Consider the following 19,180-nt stretch of genomic DNA (forward strand, 5'->3'; position numbering starts at 1 on the left):
AAGCATCACTGTCCACACAGACCCGCAGCAACCCACCACCTGAGCCAGCCACAATCACCCACCCACCACCTCGCACTCACAAAATGTCAAACCAAGCGACACTCGGAGCAGATCTCGAACCTCCCACAACTGACTTGATCACCCTCACGAGGCACATCCTCTCTCAACAATATGCTTTGGGTGAAGACGCCACGGGTGATCTGACCATGCTGTTGATTGCCATTCAGGTGAGTGACTCCCCTGGCACTTGACCACTCGCAGACCGGCGTAGTGTCACACGGGATTGAGCTGGAGCTGACGAGCACACTTTTCTGCTTTTCGTTCTGGCCTTTTCATTCTTCCCTGCGCCTGTGCTGGTGTCTCTGACCTCTGTGCCTCGTGTGAACTATCGAATCTTTTCTATCCCAATGATTCCTTCGTTTGGTGTGCTTTTTTGATCTTCCGCAACCTCCTTCGTCGCTCCCCCCCCTTCCTCTGTCCTCCCCATATCTACCTTCTCGACACCTCTCACACGACTGTTCTTTCGTGACCGTGACAAATCTCTTGAATATTCGCTCACCGCACTCGACCTACCACGACCTATCTGTCATCCTTCCATGAATCGACAAACCCGCTGCTTCCCACCGGCCCCCTGTCCCTCTTCCCCGGCATGATACCGCTCGGCCTTACAGGTGACATCCAAATACATCGCTTCCAACGTCCGAAAAGCGCGATTGATCAACCTCGTCGGACTTGCCGGAGCCTCCAACGTCCAAGGCGAAGATCAGAAGAAACTCGATGTCCTCTCAAACGATATCATGGTCAACGCCCTCCGGGCAAGTGGTAAAGTTAGTGTGATGGTCAGCGAGGAGATCGACGATGCTATCATCGTTGGGGGAAGTAAGGGGACATAGTAAGTACTTCCTTCTCATCTCCTTGAGTGGCCATCGTTTGTATCGTCGGTGTCGGTGATACTCTTTTGCTGTCCCGCCCTGTTGTCTGCGCGTTTGGCTGAAATATGTCTATTTTTGGCTTGACACCGCCACGTTGCGTGGGGGAGACCTTGACCCATCTCGTGTGGCTTTCAGTCCTTTCTCATTTCCTCAGAGCTAGCTGGACTTGAACAACCATGCGTAGTAGGGAACCTGACGAGCTGCTTTACTCACTCCCAGCTGCGTTGTCTTCGACCCTCTCGACGGTTCCAGTAACATCGACGCAGGTGTCAACGTCGGTACCATTTTCGGTGTCTACAAGGTGGTGAGTCACTTAGTTCTATCTCGCACTTGTGTGTCCCAGCTTAAGGATGTAAATCCGTCACAGAAGGAGGGCTCGGAGGGCTCCATCAAAGACGTTCTTCGTCCTGGTAAGGAAATGGTCGCTGCAGGCTACACCATGTGAGTCCTCGCAATGTATTTACCGTCTCTCAGTGGAAGGTTTCCCGCTGAGACCATACTCTCCTAGGTACGGTTCGTCGTGTAACCTTGTCTTGTCTACCGGTCAAGGTGTCGACGGTTTCACTCTTGATGAGGTGAGTCGGGTTCTGTGTCCGCGACTAGGGTCTTCAAATGTCCCGCTGGATGTACGGGACTGAAGGCTAATCTGACTGTGTTCCCCTCGCAGGCTCTCGGAGAGTTCATCCTCACTCACCCCGAGATTAAGATCCCCTCTCGAGGCAAGATCTACTCCTTCAACGAAGGAAACTCCCTCCATTTCTACCCACCCACCAACAACTACCTCAACAGCATCAAATATCCCGAAAACGGCAAACCTTACTCTGCGAGATACATTGGTTCCATGGTGGCGGACGTTCACAGGACTTTGCTGTATGGAGGTATCTTCGGGTACCCAGACGACAAAAAGAGCAAGGATGGTGAGTGTTTTTCATAAAGTCATCACAGGTCAGTACCGGATTGTGACTGAACATGTGGTCTTTGCAGGTAAATTGAGAATGCTTTACGAGGCTTTCCCCATGTCCTTCCTTACTGAACAGGTGAGCGCAGATTCCTCTCAGTGTGATGGCGGTGCGCGCTGACTTTCATGACAGGCTGGCGGTGTTGCTACCACTGGTACTCAACGTATTCTCGATATCATCCCTCCCAACATCCACGGTCGATGCCCCGTCTTCCTCGGAAGCAAAGACGATGTAGAGGACCTGAAAAAGTTCTATGCGGAGTATGACGGCGAAAAGAGGTGGTAAGAAGCAAGTGAGGAAGGTGTGTGACGAGAAGGTCAGTAATTGGGTTTAGTAGGGTGTGTTTCGAGACGGCCATGCATGTCATGTCACTTGCATTAATGCTTGTGCACGAATACAAGCAGCAGGGACCCAAGTGTACGGACCGCACCGTCGAGATGAGCAGCTTGGTCCGTGGATGAGAGCATGAGTATTGTGCTCACATGGCGATGCATGCCCGGGACACGTCGACGATACGTGTGTACGTAGAGGACACATTGAGCCATGTCGGAAGTACGTATCGCTCATCGGACATTTGTGTGTGTATGTTAAGAGGTATATTGCGCCGAAGCTATCCGTCCACTATATACGGTCAGTGGATATATACCGCCCCATGATCGCTATTATCGCATCCGAAGGAGAGGGCCTTGAGCCGAGGATTGGTTACGATCACGGTACACGACGATCGTCGCAAATCATTACCATTGTTGATCCAGCTGTGCATGTGTGACATCGCTCTGGTTGAGACAACATCAAAGAGAATTATATCGACAAATGGCTCCATTTTAAGATTTAAAGTTACGGAAAAGACTTTGTACGTACCTTCCCATTCCGGCCTTTTGTTTACGACCTTTTACGACTTACTCGATCCGCTCTTCACCTGGATATTCACCCTATTGGAAAGATGCGCATGCATAGTGCTGCGGTGGTGCTTTGCATGCACGAGTGACTGGTACTACTGTAGGGTCAGGTGGACCAAGACGGTCGTTTGCGAGTCGTTCAGGGTTGGTGCCGAGTGATGAATCAATTTCCTGATCGACCTGGACCTGGGTCTTGGTACAGGTGACAGACGCACCAGATCGTGCTGAAGATGCTCAGAGCAGTCCCATCCATTGAGGACGACCACGATCAAGGACGTTAGAATGTTAATAATAATAACAATAACGAATAATGGGTCTTCGTCTGTTGCAAAACTGTCTCCATCGATCTTCTTGTTGTGTTTGATCTTTCGACTGGACTACCTTACATCACATCTCGACCACGCTCCGGTTGTCCTTGTTATCCGGTCGACGACAGACAACACCCTCGACACTCACAAGTGACGTCTGAACAGATAGCAAGACCGGTGAAAGAAAAGTGTAATAAAGGTGAGACATGTTACGATATCTCATGTGTGCTTTCTTCTGCTTCTCCCAACGCTAACAGCTGTCCGGTATATGGGTGGTGGGATACAGACGACTGTCAACGGCTTCCTCTCACCCATCTTGTATCTGCTCAGACTTTCATATAGACCTACAGACCACACGACTACTCATCGATACGTCCCCATCCTCTCTGCTCATTTTTCTCAAAAGGCATCCCATCCCGTCGAAAGTCAGTCTCACTGTCTTTGAAGCGATGACGTCCCCTTTTGTGACCATACGAGCACTCGCGGCTCTTCTCGCCATCTCTTCGTCTTTGACATACGCACAGACGACGACGGCCAGTGCAGATACCACTAGGTATACGTCGAGATCGACTTTGAAGCTCGCAAGACGATATGTCGGACAGGACTTTATGAATCAGTTTGGTGAGTGTTGCCTGCCACGCCACGGTAGTCTCAATCTTTCTCGAGGCGGATGGAGGTAGAGCGCGTAAAGGGCCACTCGAGCCAGTGATTAGCAGGTTGGAAGTTCGTGGTGGACGATGAGAATGCGCCGGACTCTCTTGGCGCGGAGGAGTTTGTGGAAGGCGGGCAGAGCGTGCTTGACGTCGTCATCATGCATGAGGTCTCTTTGACCGAAACTAATCGCTGATTCCTGTTCGTCCCCTCCCGAGCAGACTTCTTCACAGACGATGATCCCACTCAAGGTTTCGTCAAGTGAGTTCTCTTGCTTCATCTTCGCGACCTCTTCTGTCTCCCGTCCCTGCTCTCTTGGCAGCCTTCCTTGAATCCAAGCTGATGGTCTCTTCCTCAGCTATGTATCGAAATCCGACGCATCCTCTGCAAGTCTCGTCGATGTCCAGTCCGACAACACTTTCATTATGCGAGCCGACTCGTCGAGCATCGCCACCGGTCGAGGGAGGGACAGTATCAGGATCAGTAGCAAGGACAAATTCGCAGATGTAAGCAACGAGACGTGGGTCAACGTGGCGTGCAAGCTGACAGTTGCTCTACCAGGGTGTTTACATCCTCGACATGAACCATATGCCTGTTGGATGTGGTACTGTGCGTGATCCTCTCTCCGTCTTGCCATCGTTCGCTACCATACTGACTGCTTCGGCAGTGGCCAGCATTCTGGACGGTCACCAAGGACGGATGGCCTGTAGGAGGCGAGATCGATATTCTCGAAGGAGCAAATGGACTTCCCCTCCCCGGTTCAGCAGCGTTCGAAGCGACGACAGGTCTTTCCAACACTTCCCTACCCCAGATCGCCAACGTGGCCGCCTTACACACTTCGCAGACTTGTGATCTTGCAGGTGGAACTTATATGAGCGGAAGTCAGGGAATCGCACAATGTAGTGCCTATGTCAGCGGGAATACGGGGTGTGGAGTCAGGATGACAGATCCTGGGAACGGGACTTATGGTGGGCCGATCAACGCCGTTGGAGGTGGTTGGTATGCCATGTGGAGAGATCTGAAAAAGTGAGTGCAGCAGGAAGGCAGTATGGCATGTCGCTTCTCATCATACATTATGAGCTGATGCTGTTTCGGCCTCGACAGCTCAGGAGGGGTCTACGTCTATTTCTGGCCTCGAACTTCCCCTAATGTACCAGAAGACGTGAGAGTGAGTGGCTGCTTTCCTTGCCAACATACACGCTCTTTCGGCAATGCTGACTTCGTCGACTCACCTCTTCAGAACTTCAATACGGCGACTACGAACACCGCAGGCTGGGGTATACCCGCTGCGAACTTGTCTGTCCCATCGTGTACTGGCGATTTCAACAACCATGTGATCGTGTTCGACTTGACGTTCTGTGGAGACTAGTGAGTGGCCATGTCGTCGCTACTGCCGTTCATTCCCCTCGTAACGCGGGGCCTAGGGCCAAGCTGACCGCGCGTCGATTGTCTGTAGTGCTGGGGCCACATATGCGTCCACGGGGTGTCCTGGAAGCTGTCAGAACTTTGTCCGAAACTTCCCTGCCGCGTTCTCCGAGGCATACTGGTCCGTCAACTCTTTACGGGTCTACACGACTTCCGGTAAACCCGCTTCCGGCTCTGGTCTTTCTACCGGCGCTATCGTGGGGATTGTCGTTGGTGTCGTTGCGGCACTCGTCATCGCCGGGTTGGTGTTCTGGCGATACAAGACCAGTCGAAGGCGCAGGTGAGTGCAAAGATCGTCATGTTTCGGGAATCACTTTAGATGACGGTGTTGACGTTTGGTGGAAAACAGACAAGAAAACCAGATCATGATGGCAGACGACCCATCCGCCATCCCGGAGGGACCATACACCTTCCTCGCATCCCGTAAACCAAGATTAGGACCCACGACACTCGCACCAGGTCGTACCGCTCGTCATCTACTCGATGGTGAAACTCCCTCTGGCTCAGTCACCCCCGCGAAAGGTCAACCTTCGGGAGGAGGGATATATGGTCAGTCGCTCTCTGGATCTGGATCTGGATCCGATGCCAGTATCAAAGTGCCCGACACATCGACATTCATCGCTCCTCATGCGAGAGATTCGTCGATGAGAAGCTCGTTCTCGGCAACAGCGCAATCGTCGCCTGCGAAGACACCGGCGAAGAACAGCTTCGTCGCGAGAGCGGCGGCAAAGGAGCAGACCCCGACTAAACCATTAGGAGGAAGTAGTTGGATCGGATAGACTGTTTCGCCGTAGCAGATAATGGATAGCATATACAGTCATCTCGCATAAGTGTTCGCCACTACCATAGACCCTTATTTTGTGAATGGCTTATCTCATGAGTGTGCATACCTGTTCATGCCAGTAAAAGCTGTTATGTGCTGGTCATATGTGGAACGTCGGTGCTAGAATCTCAGAACAGCTTTCGCAGTCGCATGCATGCATGTGAAGTCAGACAAGCTGAAAGGCTGGATACTCTACTGTTTTTTTTTCGACATTTTGGCTAGGATCGGTGCTTGTTCAATGCGCCTGTCATATATCTCAGCCATCACCCTGTGCATGTATGCTCAATTCTTGCTTTCCCAAATGCTCTGGTTCTGAGCCACGACTACGGTTCACTCATAGTATGCGTGTCATCTTTCCAAGGCCATTCCGCTTCAAATGACATTTACAAATGGACGTCTGTGGTGTAAAAAAGGGTAGGTGGCGAACACTCTTGCGAGATGACTGTAGTGGTCGGTTGCGGGGACGGGGGTGGAGATGCCGGATGCGTTGTTATCCGGCGGGGCAAGGCATTTTGTGGTTCAAAACCATGACCCGTGGAGGAGACGGCTGGGCTTGGGTCACAGGCTTGGACAGACAAGCGGTTTAGACCACGGACCACTGAGCTAGAACGATGCGAAGGCACATAGACGAGAGTCGGGACGGACGCTCAGGCGGGAAAGATGTACGATTAGGCAACGGCGCATTTCGCAACACACTTGGTTTTGCTCTCGTTTCACAATCGGATCAATCAAATTTCAAAGATTGATATCATACTTCTGCGTCTGTTGACATGCTATTTCGTGGCTTCAAGTGCAGATCCGGACCCATCTCTCTCAAATTGCGCGCTTCTACAGACCTCCCATGTCGTCCATGTCTTCGCTATCATTTTCGTTGCCTTGTATGAGCTGAGCAATCTCTCTGTCTCGCTCTCGAGCATCGGCAGCGGTGTCAAGTTCTGCAATTCGATATATTGTCAGCTTAGTTCTGCCAGAGGCAGGCTCTCGAGGAAGCTCACCTTTGCGATGAGCATTCGCTGGATACCGCATGGCCTACATGGGTGAAAGACAGCTGTGATCAACGGGATGCTCAAATAGGCTGAGTAGAAATTGCACTCACTCGAACACTCTCGTTGTACACTTGCGTACAGTAGTTGACCCTCTTGTTGAACTGCATCGCGGGGATATCTGTCTCATACACGTCGACCGCGACCTTTGACTGCATCCAACCACCTTGATGGTCGATCGTAGCGTCAATTACACCATCCTTGATCGCCTTGGCGACGATGTACTCCGTGTCCTCCTCCGAATCGAGGTGAAGCTTGATACACACGTCCGCGAGCGATATACGAGAGTAGGCAAGGGTGATGGTTCGGAGTGCTGCTTTGATGACGAAATGACGGAGACGGAGGATGAGGAAATGAGTCGAGTCCGCGAGGAAGACGGCTTCGTGAGTCTGGAAAGCTTGTTGGAATGCGGTAACGTCCCCGACTCGGACAGCTGGAGTCAATCAACAGGATTAGCGTCACGTTCAAAGAAATGATAGAAAAACAACCCACCTTGAACGATTTGGAAGTAAGGAAGAAGGGCCTGCTTGAGAACCGGTTTCCTGAACATAGCACGATCGGGAATCACACCTGTCAGAAGCACAACAATGATGAAGTATTTGTGAATCTGCAAAGCACCAGTATCACCGTCTTAGTGATCGTCCAATCGTTTGGCTGCAGCACTACTCACCATCTGGACGAAACCCGGCGCAACCTCATCTTTGGGCGCTCTTCTAATGGCAGTCTGGAGGAACGACCTGGCCTGACTATAGTTGAGCTGGATAGCTCTCAGTCGACCCGCGTAGAACAACCATCGGACGGTCTGCGCTTGGTTCGCGGCACCGAGGAAAACGGTCTTGGCGATGAGCTTGTCCGCTTGGTCGTATTGCTGAGCGGCGAGATAAGATCGCAGAAGGAGGTTGATGACAGTGACCTGGAGGAAGGGAGGAAGGGCAAAGAACGATTGGTCAAATCGAAGAGATGAGATCGTGTGCGGGTCTCACCTCGAGAGTCTCATCCTTTCGCAAAGCAGCGGTTTGTCGAACAGCCAAGAACGATCTGCAGCATACGATCCCTTGTCAGCGAGTTGTGTTCGTCCTCAGAATAAACGCGACCACAATGACTCACGGCTGCAGTTCTGCCAATCGTCCTTGGAGCTCATATGATCTAGCAAGGTAGAACCAGATCTTCGCAGCGATCTGATCCATTGTCCGTCTGTTCAGAGAGCTGATGATTTCCGTGGTCTCCAAAGCAAAGTCTCCCGCCTGGATCATCGAATCGTTTTTGGTTAGTTCGACTCCGCGCTGTTGCATGTCTACTCTCTGCACGACAAGTAACATGTCAAAGAGCAAATACTCACCTCCTTAATCCGTCCCGCATCGAGATTGAGCAGAATAATCAATAACCTGATGTACATCACCGCCTCAGGCAAGAGATCGCCTGTGGACCCGTCGATAGGAGGTGTGAACTTCTTCTTGGTAGTTGGAGGTGTGGTGTTGCTTTCCTCTGCTTTAGCAGGTGTAGGGTCGATTTCCATCTCTTCTTCGGAAGAAGTGGATTTGGAAGAAGGGAGAGAGGAAAAGATATCTGATGCGATAAAGATTTGACCTGTCTTGGCTATAAGATAGAAAATATATCAGCATGACTCTGTCTTCGTATCTCGAGGAAGACCATCGACATCATGGTGGAGAATCATGGGCTCCACTTACATCCTTTAGGGAACGCTTGATCCAGCACACTCTTAACGATCTCTCTCGTCAACTTCTTCCTCAAGGTAGTGAGCGTTCTCAATACCCGAATCGTGAATCGAGGTTCGATACTGGACACCGCTCGACCAATGAGTGAGATATTGTTTAAGATTTCTACAAGATAGCAAAGTAGACATGACACAGTCAGTATCACGGTCCTCCACCATCCTCACAAACATTCCTCGATAGCATGAGCACGAGGAGTCATGCGGGAAGGATTGGGTTGACTGGATTGATACGTACCATCTTCGGTGCTTAAGACTGGGACTTCAATCACTGTTTTCTCCGCCTCGACTTCTTCCGTCTTCTTCTCTCCGTCGGCGGGATTGGGCTCCGTGAGCTTAGCTGTGGGGGTTTTGGCCATTTTAAGTCTTATCGAATTGCCAACTAAGAGAGAACGATTGGTTGTGGAAACAATTAAAGCGATGGAATGAGATCAACGTCAAGGTTCACTGTTGGCGACGCGCAAGCTGACACTCATGGCGAATGTGGCACTTGGTAACTTTACCTTTACACTGGTGGCCACTAAAATCCAAAACCATACACCAAGGCAAACAAACTCCGGGTATGATTGATCATTCAGATATGCATTCCACTATACCAATGCGTGACTAAGAGATTTACTCCTTCTGTCCTCCGCTACATCCTCCATTCATATTGTTTTGCAAAACCGCTTAAAGCTCCTCCTTGATCTGCTGCACCTTTTCCTGGACAGCATCGGCGAATTGGTCCACACCATCTTTGACTTGGTAAGGCGCCTGTTTGGCAGCCTTGGCCGCGTCCCCAAGGTACTCTCCAGCAGCCTCGTAAGCCTCTTCAGCTTTCTTGACAGCGAAAGCGGAGAGAATGTTGGCTTTGACCTTGAGCTCGTCAAGCTTGGTTGGCGCAAGCGAGGGCGAGGCGAGGAGACCAGCGATTCTGTGAACATCGTATGAGCTCATGTCCAGATATTAGCAACAAGACACCTCAGCTCACCTAGCTTGCTCCTTGACGACCCATCCTTCGCCCTTCTCGAGGACCCGCTCCATGGCCTTGACGTAGTACTCGGCAGAAACGTTGGCCTTTTTGTCAGTCAAGGTTCCGATGTACTCCCTGGCCTTGGTGAGAATATCAGGTCGCTCGGGAAGTTTGGCAGAGAAGAAAGTGGAAGCAAGAGTGTCGAGAGTAAGGACCTTGCCGGCAGTCTCAGAGAGGAGACCGGTGGCAGTTCGGTGGGTTCCACAGTGCTCATTGAGGTACTAAATAAGGCTCCAGGCTCAGTAAAGAAGATCTGGGCGAATGCTCTGATCTCACCTCAATGAATTGCTCCTCGGTCCTACCGCTACTGTACATGATAGGCTCCTTGTTGCCCTTGGGGAAGAACTTGATGGTAGGGAAGCTTCGGACATCATATTTGGAAGCGACGGGCTTGTTCTGGGCATCGTCGGCGTCCATTTGAGCGACGACACAGTCAGCCTCGGAGGCGAACGCCTTGGCGACCTTCTCGTAGGCGGGTTTCATGTTCTGTTCACATGTATCAGTAATACATCGGTTGGCTTCAGAGACCTGGGTCGCACACCTTGCAGTGACCGCACTGTAAGAAAGCGTTTCGTCAACGACACTGTCTCATTTGGACTTCATGAAGGGGACACATACCCAGGGAGCAGTGAAGGCGACCAAAACATTCTTGTTCTCATCCAGAGCGATGTCGTCAAAGTTAGTAGCGTCGAGCTGGACAGCGGCAGGAGGGGGAGGCGGCTTGATCTTGGACTTGACAGCGGACTCTTTGGTGACACTTTTACAGCAAATTCCATCAGCATGTTGGAATCATCAAGGTGATAGGGGTCTCTGACTCACAAGCCCACAAGAGAGTCGAGGTCTCGTCCAGAGTTGTAGTCGACAGGTTGAGATGATCCGGCAGGGAACCATTTGATAGCTGGCGAAAGAGCTTTGTCAGCGCAAAGTGCAAATCACCAGCGACGAGATGTCCCGGGCCCATGGGGGATTCGAAACTCACTTGGGAATCCTTGCACACCGAATCTACTTCCGAGCTCTCGTCCTACGCCATCAGCGTCGGTTTTGGCAATGACCACCTTGTCCTGTGGCGAGCAGAGTCAGCTTGTGCTTTTCATCACGAATGAGTACACAAGAATAGTCGACGTACGGTGGGGAATGCATCGGCGAGCTGCTCGTATGTGGGAGCGACTGCATATCCTCTTGATCAGCTACCTCTCCGCTCAAAGCGATACAGTATAGCAGCGAGATTTACGGTTCTTGCAATGTCCACACCATCTTCATGTCGACATCTCTACTCAGCAACATTCCGTGACAATTTCGATCGCTCAGACTTACGGTGCGTAACTGTGCAGAATGGCCTGGTCAGCATGAACATAATTGCGGTCGAAGCGAGGGGGTCACAACTTACAATTCTACTAGAGCAGGCCTGTCACCACCGACATACTGAGACCACCAAAATGATATCAGTATCACTCTGATAGAGACTACTTGTCGATCACTCACTTGGTCAAAATTGGTAGTATCGAGATCGATGACGTTGCTGGCGGATACAAAAGATGCGACAGCCAACAAGGATGCTGAGAGTGTGTATGCGAACCTCATCTTGTACGAGTATCTATCTCTGTGTCTGAGAGCTGAGGAGGGTTGATGCAAAGAAGAGGAATCCAAAAGAAAGTTCAGAGTCTGGCATCGTCGCGAACGAGCTCCACGTCACGTTGTGATCGTCATCATCCTTCGGTGGAGGTCGATCCGCATTCTGTGATTTCTTTCCTGTGACAAACTCATCCGCCCTCACATTTCCCTATGAGTATGGTTCTCGTCCTGTATAAGCCATGAGCTGGTCCATCATGCGTCAGACGGATGGTTCTGGCCGATTCGACTCGTATTTCCAGTGTTCTGCTCTGTCTGGCCTTCTCAGATGGTGTCCTCCACTGACTTCCTTTATGGGCGAGAACCTACTCCGCCCGTAAGTTATGTTGCGTCAAACTCCTCGGCTTCGATCCGTTCTCAACCTGAATTTGACCTCGGATGTTTGTGGAGAATCGTCTGCTCACACAGCCTCGCAACTTGACAACAAGCTCAACCTATCCTCCTACAGCATCTCTGTACTGAAACCTCGATTCCGCCGTCATCTCAATCGTTTTCACTGTCTTATCCCAAGCGACTGGCTGAGGGAAGGACATGGCACCCTCAAGAACTGTAGGCTTGCCTTATCATCTTGGCTACCCTATCGTTTCTATCGTCTTCCTTGCCATTGCGGCCTTCTCCAGTGCAGACTCAGTCTGGTATGTCTCAGTAGCCACATCGAGCGAGGTGGTAGGTTGACTTTCTTGCCATTCACAACGAGCCTATCGCCACTTGTCCTCCAGTCCGTATCGCCATGTATCTTTATCTTCTGCCCCTCCAAACGTCATCGTCCTGTCCAATCATTCGTCCACCTGGCCTGACCCTATACAGCGATTGATCTAACAGATTGCTATATCACTGAATTTCTATTCGCTTGTAGATCCGATTCGCCTCCGAGAACTATTGTGGCTACACCGTCGCCAATCTCGTCATCACCTCCAAGCTGGGCTGTATCTTCCGTGGATGGCAATATCAGATCCCAGGCGGTTATTTTGGGTTTGACATACCTAATGATATCAATCTGAATCTGGGCAAAGCGGTCGTCACGTCTGTTGTCGGTGTGTAACATTTTGTCATTCATTGTCTCAATCGTCCATGTGTTTATATCCCTGCCATTCCCTCGATCTGCTTAGGACCAGCTATAAAAGGTCCTTTTTCTCGCATGTAAATTCGGATCGAGACACTTTCTCTCACAGATGACACAGCATGGACATGAGGTCCAGAATCCTCGCTGACGAATACCTACCATGCAGCCTTCTCGTTTGTGTTGGTCACCGGTGTTCTTCACGCTTACACCATCCGATACTCGTTTCGACTCAGTCCCGAGCCGAACAAAGACAGGCTGTACAGTCTTGTTCAGATACATCTTCTCACGGTATCTCTCTGTCTACTGTGAGTCCATGTCTCCGCGATCCAATCGACAAATTTATTTGTCCTACAACGAGTAGTGCTGACAGACATATGCCTACGCATGCAAATACACAACGCTCAGCTTCACATGGTGCTCATTCATCGCTCAAGCTGCTATTGTAGGTCATGCCGTGTCCCAATCGAATAATCTCGTCACAGATGGCGGTATTGCCATTTACTGGGGTCAGAGCGTTTGGTTGGTCTTAGCTTCTGCTATCGTCCATTTTCCATGGTGTTACGAAGCTGTACGGTGGAGAGCTGCCCTACTCAAGTGAGACAGCAAATGAAGGATTGGAGTTGGATCATGTAAAGGCAGGATATGAAAAGTACAACCCTAACAGGGATTCGCTTTCATAGTATGACATGCGGTAGAACAGCTGTATGACAGTATATAACGTCTTGTGAGTGTTTATAGGCTAGTCTACCGGCTGTGATAGGGAGAATCACAAAGTAAAATTGAGGAACGACAATGTAACAATACAACTATCCCATCCGTCTGAACAATGTCCATATGCACAACGACGATCACGACGACAATGGATAAATGCTTCTTTGCTTCTCTTACAACGCATGAGTCTCCTCGACCTCGAGCCCCGCCATATCGTTCGAAAGACCGTCGGCTGCCAACCTCGGAACCGGCTTTCTTCTCCCTTTATGACCCAGACTCGGGCTCTGCAGCTGACCTTTCCCGCCTTCCGCGCCGTGATCAAAGAGGACCGCTGCATCGATACTTTGTGATCTTGCCCTGCGACCTTCATAACCTACATTCTCGGAGAGACCGACTCCCAGTCCAGCAGAGAGGGGTGGGAAGTAACCGCCAGTAGGAGACTGAAGGTGGTAACTTTGGTGACTCATCGTAGGTGTCTGGGGTCCCAAACTAGAATCACGAGAGTGAGACGTGGTCGAGTTGCTCTCGAAAGAGGCTGATGGAGGGAGGAAGTGCTCGTGCGCTTGGGGGTGCTGGATATCCTTGTGTCCCTTGATGTTAGTGGAGATGCGCTTGACATTGCTGAGCGCTTTGCCGAAACGTGTAGTGGGTGACAGGGGAGTCGCAGGGGGCGCAGTGGAATCAGAATGGGAAGACAAGGAAGAGTGAATAGATGACCCTGAAGGTGAAATGGGCTGAGGCGAAGGTCGCGTAGGGTGAAGGGTGAATGTCGGAGGCGTGTAAACGTGAGTAGGGAAATGAGATGGTCTGGGACCAGAAGCGCCCGGGAACGTGCTCGCTATAAATCACATGCAGGTCAGCGATGTGATTGGAAGGACGAAGGACACGACGTACGAGTGTAGACACCGCTACTGCTTGACTTTTTCTCCGCTCCGTCCCTGACCTTGTACGGATCCTTCTCCAAATTCTTTCCACCCTTTTTCTTGCCAAAAGTCAATATCGAGTCACCGTTGGCTCCCGGAGATCTCGACGAGCTGTTGGGCGACTCGAAGGTGCCCGAAAGAGGAGAAGGCAGAACAGGCGTCTGGGATTCCTCTTGCGGCAGTGGTCGATCGACTGGCAGCTGGAACATCTGGGACTTCTTTTGACCGACGACTCGCGCTGAAGCTTCGGACGAGTGTATCGCTGTGGGGGGAGTGGAGAAGAGTAAACGTGAGGTGGAGGATTCGAGTGTGGGTGTCTGTATCGGGGTCGGGATGGGTGAGGTATTCGATTTTGGGCCGGGGACGGCACGTAGTCTAGATCGAGCTGGGATAGGTGGAGGAGCAGACATGTCGTCCGTGCAGTCGGTGGAGTGAGACTGTTTCGGACAAGGTGGAGAGACAAGGTCAGCAAATAAACTTGCGAAACTCGGGAGCATATGAGTGCTGCAGTAACGTATTTTGAAGGGCAGGACGAAACCGAGGGGAGGAAAGATCATGCTGAGTTGTGACAAGGAGCATTCGAAGGGGGAGAATGTCACAGCGGTGAGAGCAGGTGGTGACAAGTATGGTGACCGCGCTGAGTGGATGAGGGATGGTGTATGATGGAAGAGATGGAGAGCCAAACGTATATGATGACCCCATGATCACCAGTCGTATGAAAGGATGGGGAGTGAAATGCAGAGTGACGCTCGAATCCTCCGTTCGCTCGGACGATCCTCCCCTTCCATACACGCGCATACACATGCAGCGCTCATGCGACTCACCTTTGCCCACACCTCTGACTTCATCCCTTCCCCTCTCGATTTCAGAGCCCCGCTCATCGTCTTGCCCAGCGATACAAAGCTCTGACAGGTCAATCTTGCCCTTGATACGATATCTCGCCGTTTCTGACACACCGATTCCTCTTCCTCTTCGTCCTCGTCTTCGTCTTGACTATCGTAGCTGTGGTTGTAGCACGACGAGGAAGTGCGAGAAGAGTCGGTCCAAGCAAGCTCGTCTGCAAATGCGATGGTTGTGGGTCTGCGGATGTCAACTGCCGAGTGATACGGGGCAGCGGCAGGAGTATATCGAGGTCGATCGTAAAGGTCAAAAGTCGATAACGAGTGTAGGTCCGACGGTGCTGAGGTATGATTGATCGAGTATGGATGGCGGTATTGCTGATGATCGGGAAGGTAGCTATGGTATGCTGATGCTGATGCTTGTTGCGGATGATGATGATGATGCTGATGCTGATGTTTGATCGAAGTGAACAAGGTTCTATTTGGTTTCTGAATTCGAATTCCCCCTTTTGGTACGGGCACCGAACTTGGAATAGTAGCTGTGGCTTGACCGGATTCCGAGCCTCGTCCCGACGAGACTACTACCATTCCTCCTCCGGCAGGTAGATAGAGTGACGATTCTCTCTGCTGTATGGCAGGTGCGGTGGAATAGATGCTCCTCTGACCTTTGGTTCTCTTTCGAGATTTGCTAATACCCTCCTCATCACGATTCTTCCAAAAAGCTACAGGCATTTTTGGAAGGTCTGATCGGTCGGTCAGTAATTATGGAGGTGATAACCGGAGGAACGGAACTTGAAACTGATCACAACAGACAGTCGGTGGCGTTTGGGACAGATCCTTGTATTACAGGCTTCTTTTCTTCCTTGAATCGTAATAGAGGGAGGTATGGGTAGATGGGACAATTGCTCTATGCAGACAGAAGGTGAATGAAGAGGATTGAGGATGAGACATATTCCATCATCCTCAAATAGCGCCTTCTCTTTTATTCATATATCTTTCTCATCGCGTCGATGAGATACTTAGACCCATCCCGTGAAACCCGAGCTTGTCTGTTCGATCAACGTACCCCTCACTGTCCGCTGCTAGAGCAGGGCCAGAGAATATCGTCTTCTCTCTGAGCAACAGACCCTCCTGTCCTCATTCACCGTTCCTCTACCAGTTCTCAAGCATCGACATTCCCCCTGTCCCTGGGAATGGGACACAGCAGGCATTCGCAATCTGGCACTGGCATGCACCAGACCTGGTGGTATCGATCAAGAATGTCTCCTTGTCCAACTTTTTTTTTAGGGTGATCTACCTCTGTCTACGTACGAAGCAGGAGCAGGAGAAAAAAAAAGTAACCTTTCTTGTCGACTTGGCCTAGATAACGAAATGTTCTTGCACTTCCCTGTCCCCAATTTAGATGTAAAAGCAGGGTAGAGCCAGACTCGTTTTAGGACCCACGGTAACGGACGACGACCAACTTTACCGGGAAATGGGGTCGTTAACATGACTTGCACGATGCCGTTGATTACGGGTCGATCGTCTCCTACCTTAGCTTGAGTGGCAAACTGATTTGATCGACTATCGGAGATGGGAAGGGCCCTGAAAACCGAAAGTCTGGGGATGGATGAGGTACACCTGTCCACTGAACAGATAACGCAGACTCGCGATCATCACACCTCTTCACCCCTTTCATGCTTTTCGTCAGCTGGGGCCAAGCTATCATGCTTCTCTCGACACTTCATGCCCGTTGCCTGACCGTGCGGCCACCTCGCAGGTGGAGCATCTGTATCATATTTGCGACCAGTCCGGATGGAAAAGTTAGACAGGTCCGGGGGATACAGTCAGTACGTACTCCTTGTCCCGAACGATAGACCGACGACGCCTGCGATTCTTGTTCTTGTTCGGCAGACTTTTCTGGGGTACTTGGAAAAAAAAACCAAACTACAACTTTTCGACAGACAGCTTGGACTGCGCGTTGCACGACTGTCTGAAATGGTTGTCCGTTGTGATCCAATCTGTGAGAGGTATACGCAATGACTTGTGGTGCTAGATTTGGCCTGTGTTCCTCCATCTGTGAGAATGCGTACGAGCTGAAATCCGATTGCGGTCCGGACTCCGAAAGCGAGTGTCTACTAAACCCGCATGTGAATCTATGCATGACTGACCTGTCCTCAACTTCATCTACCAAGGTTGTCGCAATCACCTTGTACTCAAACGCCAACGACTGACATCTTGATGTATGTCCGGTCATACGTGTCAATCAATGACTGACCAACACCTCACCGTCCCTTCCACCTGAACGTCGGCCGATTTCCTACCTACCCGGCACTTGAAACCGTCTTGCTTCCCACTTCCCTCTCAAAATCGTCAAGTGTCTCCTTGTACCGCTGCTTGGTCCTCTCCTTCCATTCCTCTGACGGTTCCGACGTCCATTCAGGTATCGTCAATCTGTCCACTTTTTCCAGCAGATCCTCCGACACGCCCTGTCTGCCAAATCCACAATTACTGCCCAATACATCCACCGCCGTCCTCGCCATCTCCTCCGTCAGAATCCTCTCCGTCGGTGGTGTCGTCTGGATGAAATTCAACATCTCGTCGAATTCCGCTCGGGTGTACTGGTGTTTCGGTGGTTTCCTACCTGCTTCGGTGGGACTGGATATGACCCGTTCGCTATTGGTGGCGCGATTGCCTCTGTAAGGCGTGGAAGACTCGGTGGTTCGTCGTGTCGTGATCTCATCCCTGGTGTCCTTCTCAGTCCTTTTCGTGATCACGCCACCCCCACTCTGTTCATCACCACTTCTACCCTCCGTAGCCTCACTCAACCACTGTTTGAATTTCCCTATCGTTTTCGCCATCTTGGTCTGATACCAGTCCCTAACCTTCTCCTTGTCATCCCCCAGCTCCCTAAGCTTACTCTTCGACACCTCTCGACTTCTAAGCAAGTCCTCGTGCAGGTCTGTCGGGACCTCGACCTCCACGGTCCCTCCCTTGAGCACCCGCGCGAAGCTTTTCACCATGGAAGTGTCCCGCTTGCCGTAGTTTCTCCGTAAAAACGACGAGTGTGGGTATTTGGAGTCGAAAGACGATAGGAAGTCGCTGAAGTTGCTGAAGTCAATGGTGGTTATAGCAGTGGGTACTCTGTCTTTGGACGATATATGAGCAGAAAAGCGGGGTGGTGTTTGGGATGTCTCATCATCTGTACGAACACCTTTCGCCGCAGTCGGTGTTGTGGACGTGAGGGGCGGCACGGACTGGTGCCGTCTACTCGACGCAGGAGGTGTCGATGGTCGTCCTCCGCCAGCAGGGGAAGAAGAAGCAGAAGAAGGTCTCGTCTCTGGTCTCGTCTCTGATGAACGGTTCATGGTCCGCTCAAAAGTCTTCGTGTTTCTTTCGGTAGACTTGGAGACCCTCTCACTGTCTTCATCACCGAGTTTGATCCTCCCCCAATCCTTCTTCCGCCAAGTCTCGAAATTATCTCGATTCCTACTCTGCGTATCGAGATACCGATCCAGATACGCTTCTTCGATCTTCGCAGCGGGGTGTGCTGGAGCGCCGTGGCCTTTACTCGGGACCTCGTGCGCCCTAGATTTCCACAGATTCTCCAACCGCTTGTCCATCGCTTCCCTCGTTTGGATATCCTTCACGAGATCTGTGGCCAGATTCACGACGTATCCCCCTGACGATTGTCCATTCGAGCTCTGCGGTGCGGAGTTGAGGACCGTCTGGATCCCTCTTGAGAGGTCTGGCCTGTCGGGTGAGAAGTTTCTCTGGAGGTATGACGACCATTTGGATCGAGGTGAGAAGGAGGATAGGAAGTAGTCCACGTTTGATTCGTGCAGTCTGAATGGGGTCGTGGTGGTATAGGTATCACTTTTCAGCGCTGAGGAAGTGTGAGCTGTCGAGGAGGGAGGATAAATCTGGACTTGAGGCGTGGAGCCTGAGGAGCGGGTATTTGAGGGGAAGAACGACGGATGATTGAAGGATTGGGGGATTGTCCAGCCTTGTGACCATGTCGGTGTAGATACCGGTGCAGGTGCATAGTGAGGATTGTAACCTGGTGGCAAGGCTGAGAATGTGGGTGTAAAGGTGGTCATCACTTGCCGATTCTTAGCTTATGGGGATCCTCGCTTCTGCTGAAGAGATCTGAGCAGGGTAGAGGTATACGAGTTGTGTGGGATATAGAGCATGGGACGTGGATACATAGGATGGTGGAAGTCGGTCAGGGTGAGGGGAAACCAGCAAGGAG

The 19,180-nt window shown here is 51.2% G+C and overlaps 7 protein-coding genes across 7 annotated transcripts; 3 read left to right on the plus strand and 4 right to left on the minus strand.

The window, feature by feature from the left end:
* Window positions 1–83: 83 nt before the first annotated feature.
* IAR55_001469 (uncharacterized protein) lies at window positions 84–2,176 on the plus strand (the record flags this gene model as incomplete). Its single annotated transcript, XM_066944596.1, has 8 exons — window positions 84–227; window positions 672–892; window positions 1,152–1,236; window positions 1,300–1,373; window positions 1,441–1,507; window positions 1,600–1,849; window positions 1,917–1,969; window positions 2,024–2,176. The coding sequence occupies 8 exons, from the start codon at window positions 84–86 to the stop codon at window positions 2,174–2,176; spliced, it is 1,047 nt and encodes a 348-aa protein (XP_066804519.1).
* Window positions 2,177–3,547: 1,371 nt separating this feature from the next.
* Window positions 3,548–5,953, plus strand: IAR55_001470 (uncharacterized protein; the record flags this gene model as incomplete). Its single annotated transcript, XM_066944597.1, has 9 exons — window positions 3,548–3,719; window positions 3,971–4,010; window positions 4,108–4,255; window positions 4,311–4,358; window positions 4,417–4,775; window positions 4,854–4,917; window positions 4,990–5,117; window positions 5,206–5,454; window positions 5,524–5,953. The coding sequence occupies 9 exons, from the start codon at window positions 3,548–3,550 to the stop codon at window positions 5,951–5,953; spliced, it is 1,638 nt and encodes a 545-aa protein (XP_066804520.1).
* Window positions 5,954–6,825: 872 nt separating this feature from the next.
* On the minus strand, window positions 6,826–9,131 carry IAR55_001471 (uncharacterized protein; the record flags this gene model as incomplete). Its single annotated transcript, XM_066944598.1, has 10 exons — window positions 6,826–6,932; window positions 6,993–7,026; window positions 7,094–7,473; window positions 7,533–7,647; window positions 7,711–7,953; window positions 8,024–8,078; window positions 8,148–8,284; window positions 8,380–8,636; window positions 8,729–8,881; window positions 9,011–9,131. 10 exons carry the CDS (start codon window positions 9,129–9,131, stop codon window positions 6,826–6,828), a joined length of 1,602 nt encoding a protein of 533 aa, XP_066804521.1.
* A 310-nt stretch (window positions 9,132–9,441) lies between these two features.
* IAR55_001472 (protein disulfide-isomerase domain) lies at window positions 9,442–11,365 on the minus strand (the record flags this gene model as incomplete). Its single annotated transcript, XM_066944599.1, has 12 exons — window positions 9,442–9,685; window positions 9,743–10,005; window positions 10,061–10,270; window positions 10,326–10,340; window positions 10,403–10,541; window positions 10,604–10,682; window positions 10,764–10,845; window positions 10,911–10,951; window positions 11,016–11,038; window positions 11,099–11,107; window positions 11,172–11,206; window positions 11,267–11,365. 12 exons carry the CDS (start codon window positions 11,363–11,365, stop codon window positions 9,442–9,444), a joined length of 1,239 nt encoding a protein of 412 aa, XP_066804522.1.
* Window positions 11,366–11,944: 579 nt separating this feature from the next.
* Window positions 11,945–13,074, plus strand: IAR55_001473 (uncharacterized protein; the record flags this gene model as incomplete). Its single annotated transcript, XM_066944600.1, has 4 exons — window positions 11,945–12,079; window positions 12,270–12,447; window positions 12,643–12,781; window positions 12,882–13,074. The coding sequence occupies 4 exons, from the start codon at window positions 11,945–11,947 to the stop codon at window positions 13,072–13,074; spliced, it is 645 nt and encodes a 214-aa protein (XP_066804523.1).
* Window positions 13,075–13,360: 286 nt separating this feature from the next.
* Window positions 13,361–15,681, minus strand: IAR55_001474 (uncharacterized protein; the record flags this gene model as incomplete). Its single annotated transcript, XM_066944601.1, has 3 exons — window positions 13,361–14,025; window positions 14,082–14,547; window positions 14,935–15,681. The coding sequence occupies 3 exons, from the start codon at window positions 15,679–15,681 to the stop codon at window positions 13,361–13,363; spliced, it is 1,878 nt and encodes a 625-aa protein (XP_066804524.1).
* A 1,571-nt stretch (window positions 15,682–17,252) lies between these two features.
* Window positions 17,253–19,028, minus strand: IAR55_001475 (uncharacterized protein; the record flags this gene model as incomplete). The annotated part of the gene is made up of 1 exon (XM_066944602.1): window positions 17,253–19,028. The coding sequence occupies one exon, from the start codon at window positions 19,026–19,028 to the stop codon at window positions 17,253–17,255; it is 1,776 nt and encodes a 591-aa protein (XP_066804525.1).
* Between the last annotated feature and the right edge of the window lie 152 nt (window positions 19,029–19,180).

The sequence above is a fragment of the Kwoniella newhampshirensis genome, chromosome 3, assembly GCF_039105145.1.
Source record: "Kwoniella newhampshirensis strain CBS 13917 chromosome 3, whole genome shotgun sequence".
NCBI classification, from domain to species: Eukaryota; Fungi; Basidiomycota; class Tremellomycetes; order Tremellales; family Cryptococcaceae; genus Kwoniella; species Kwoniella newhampshirensis.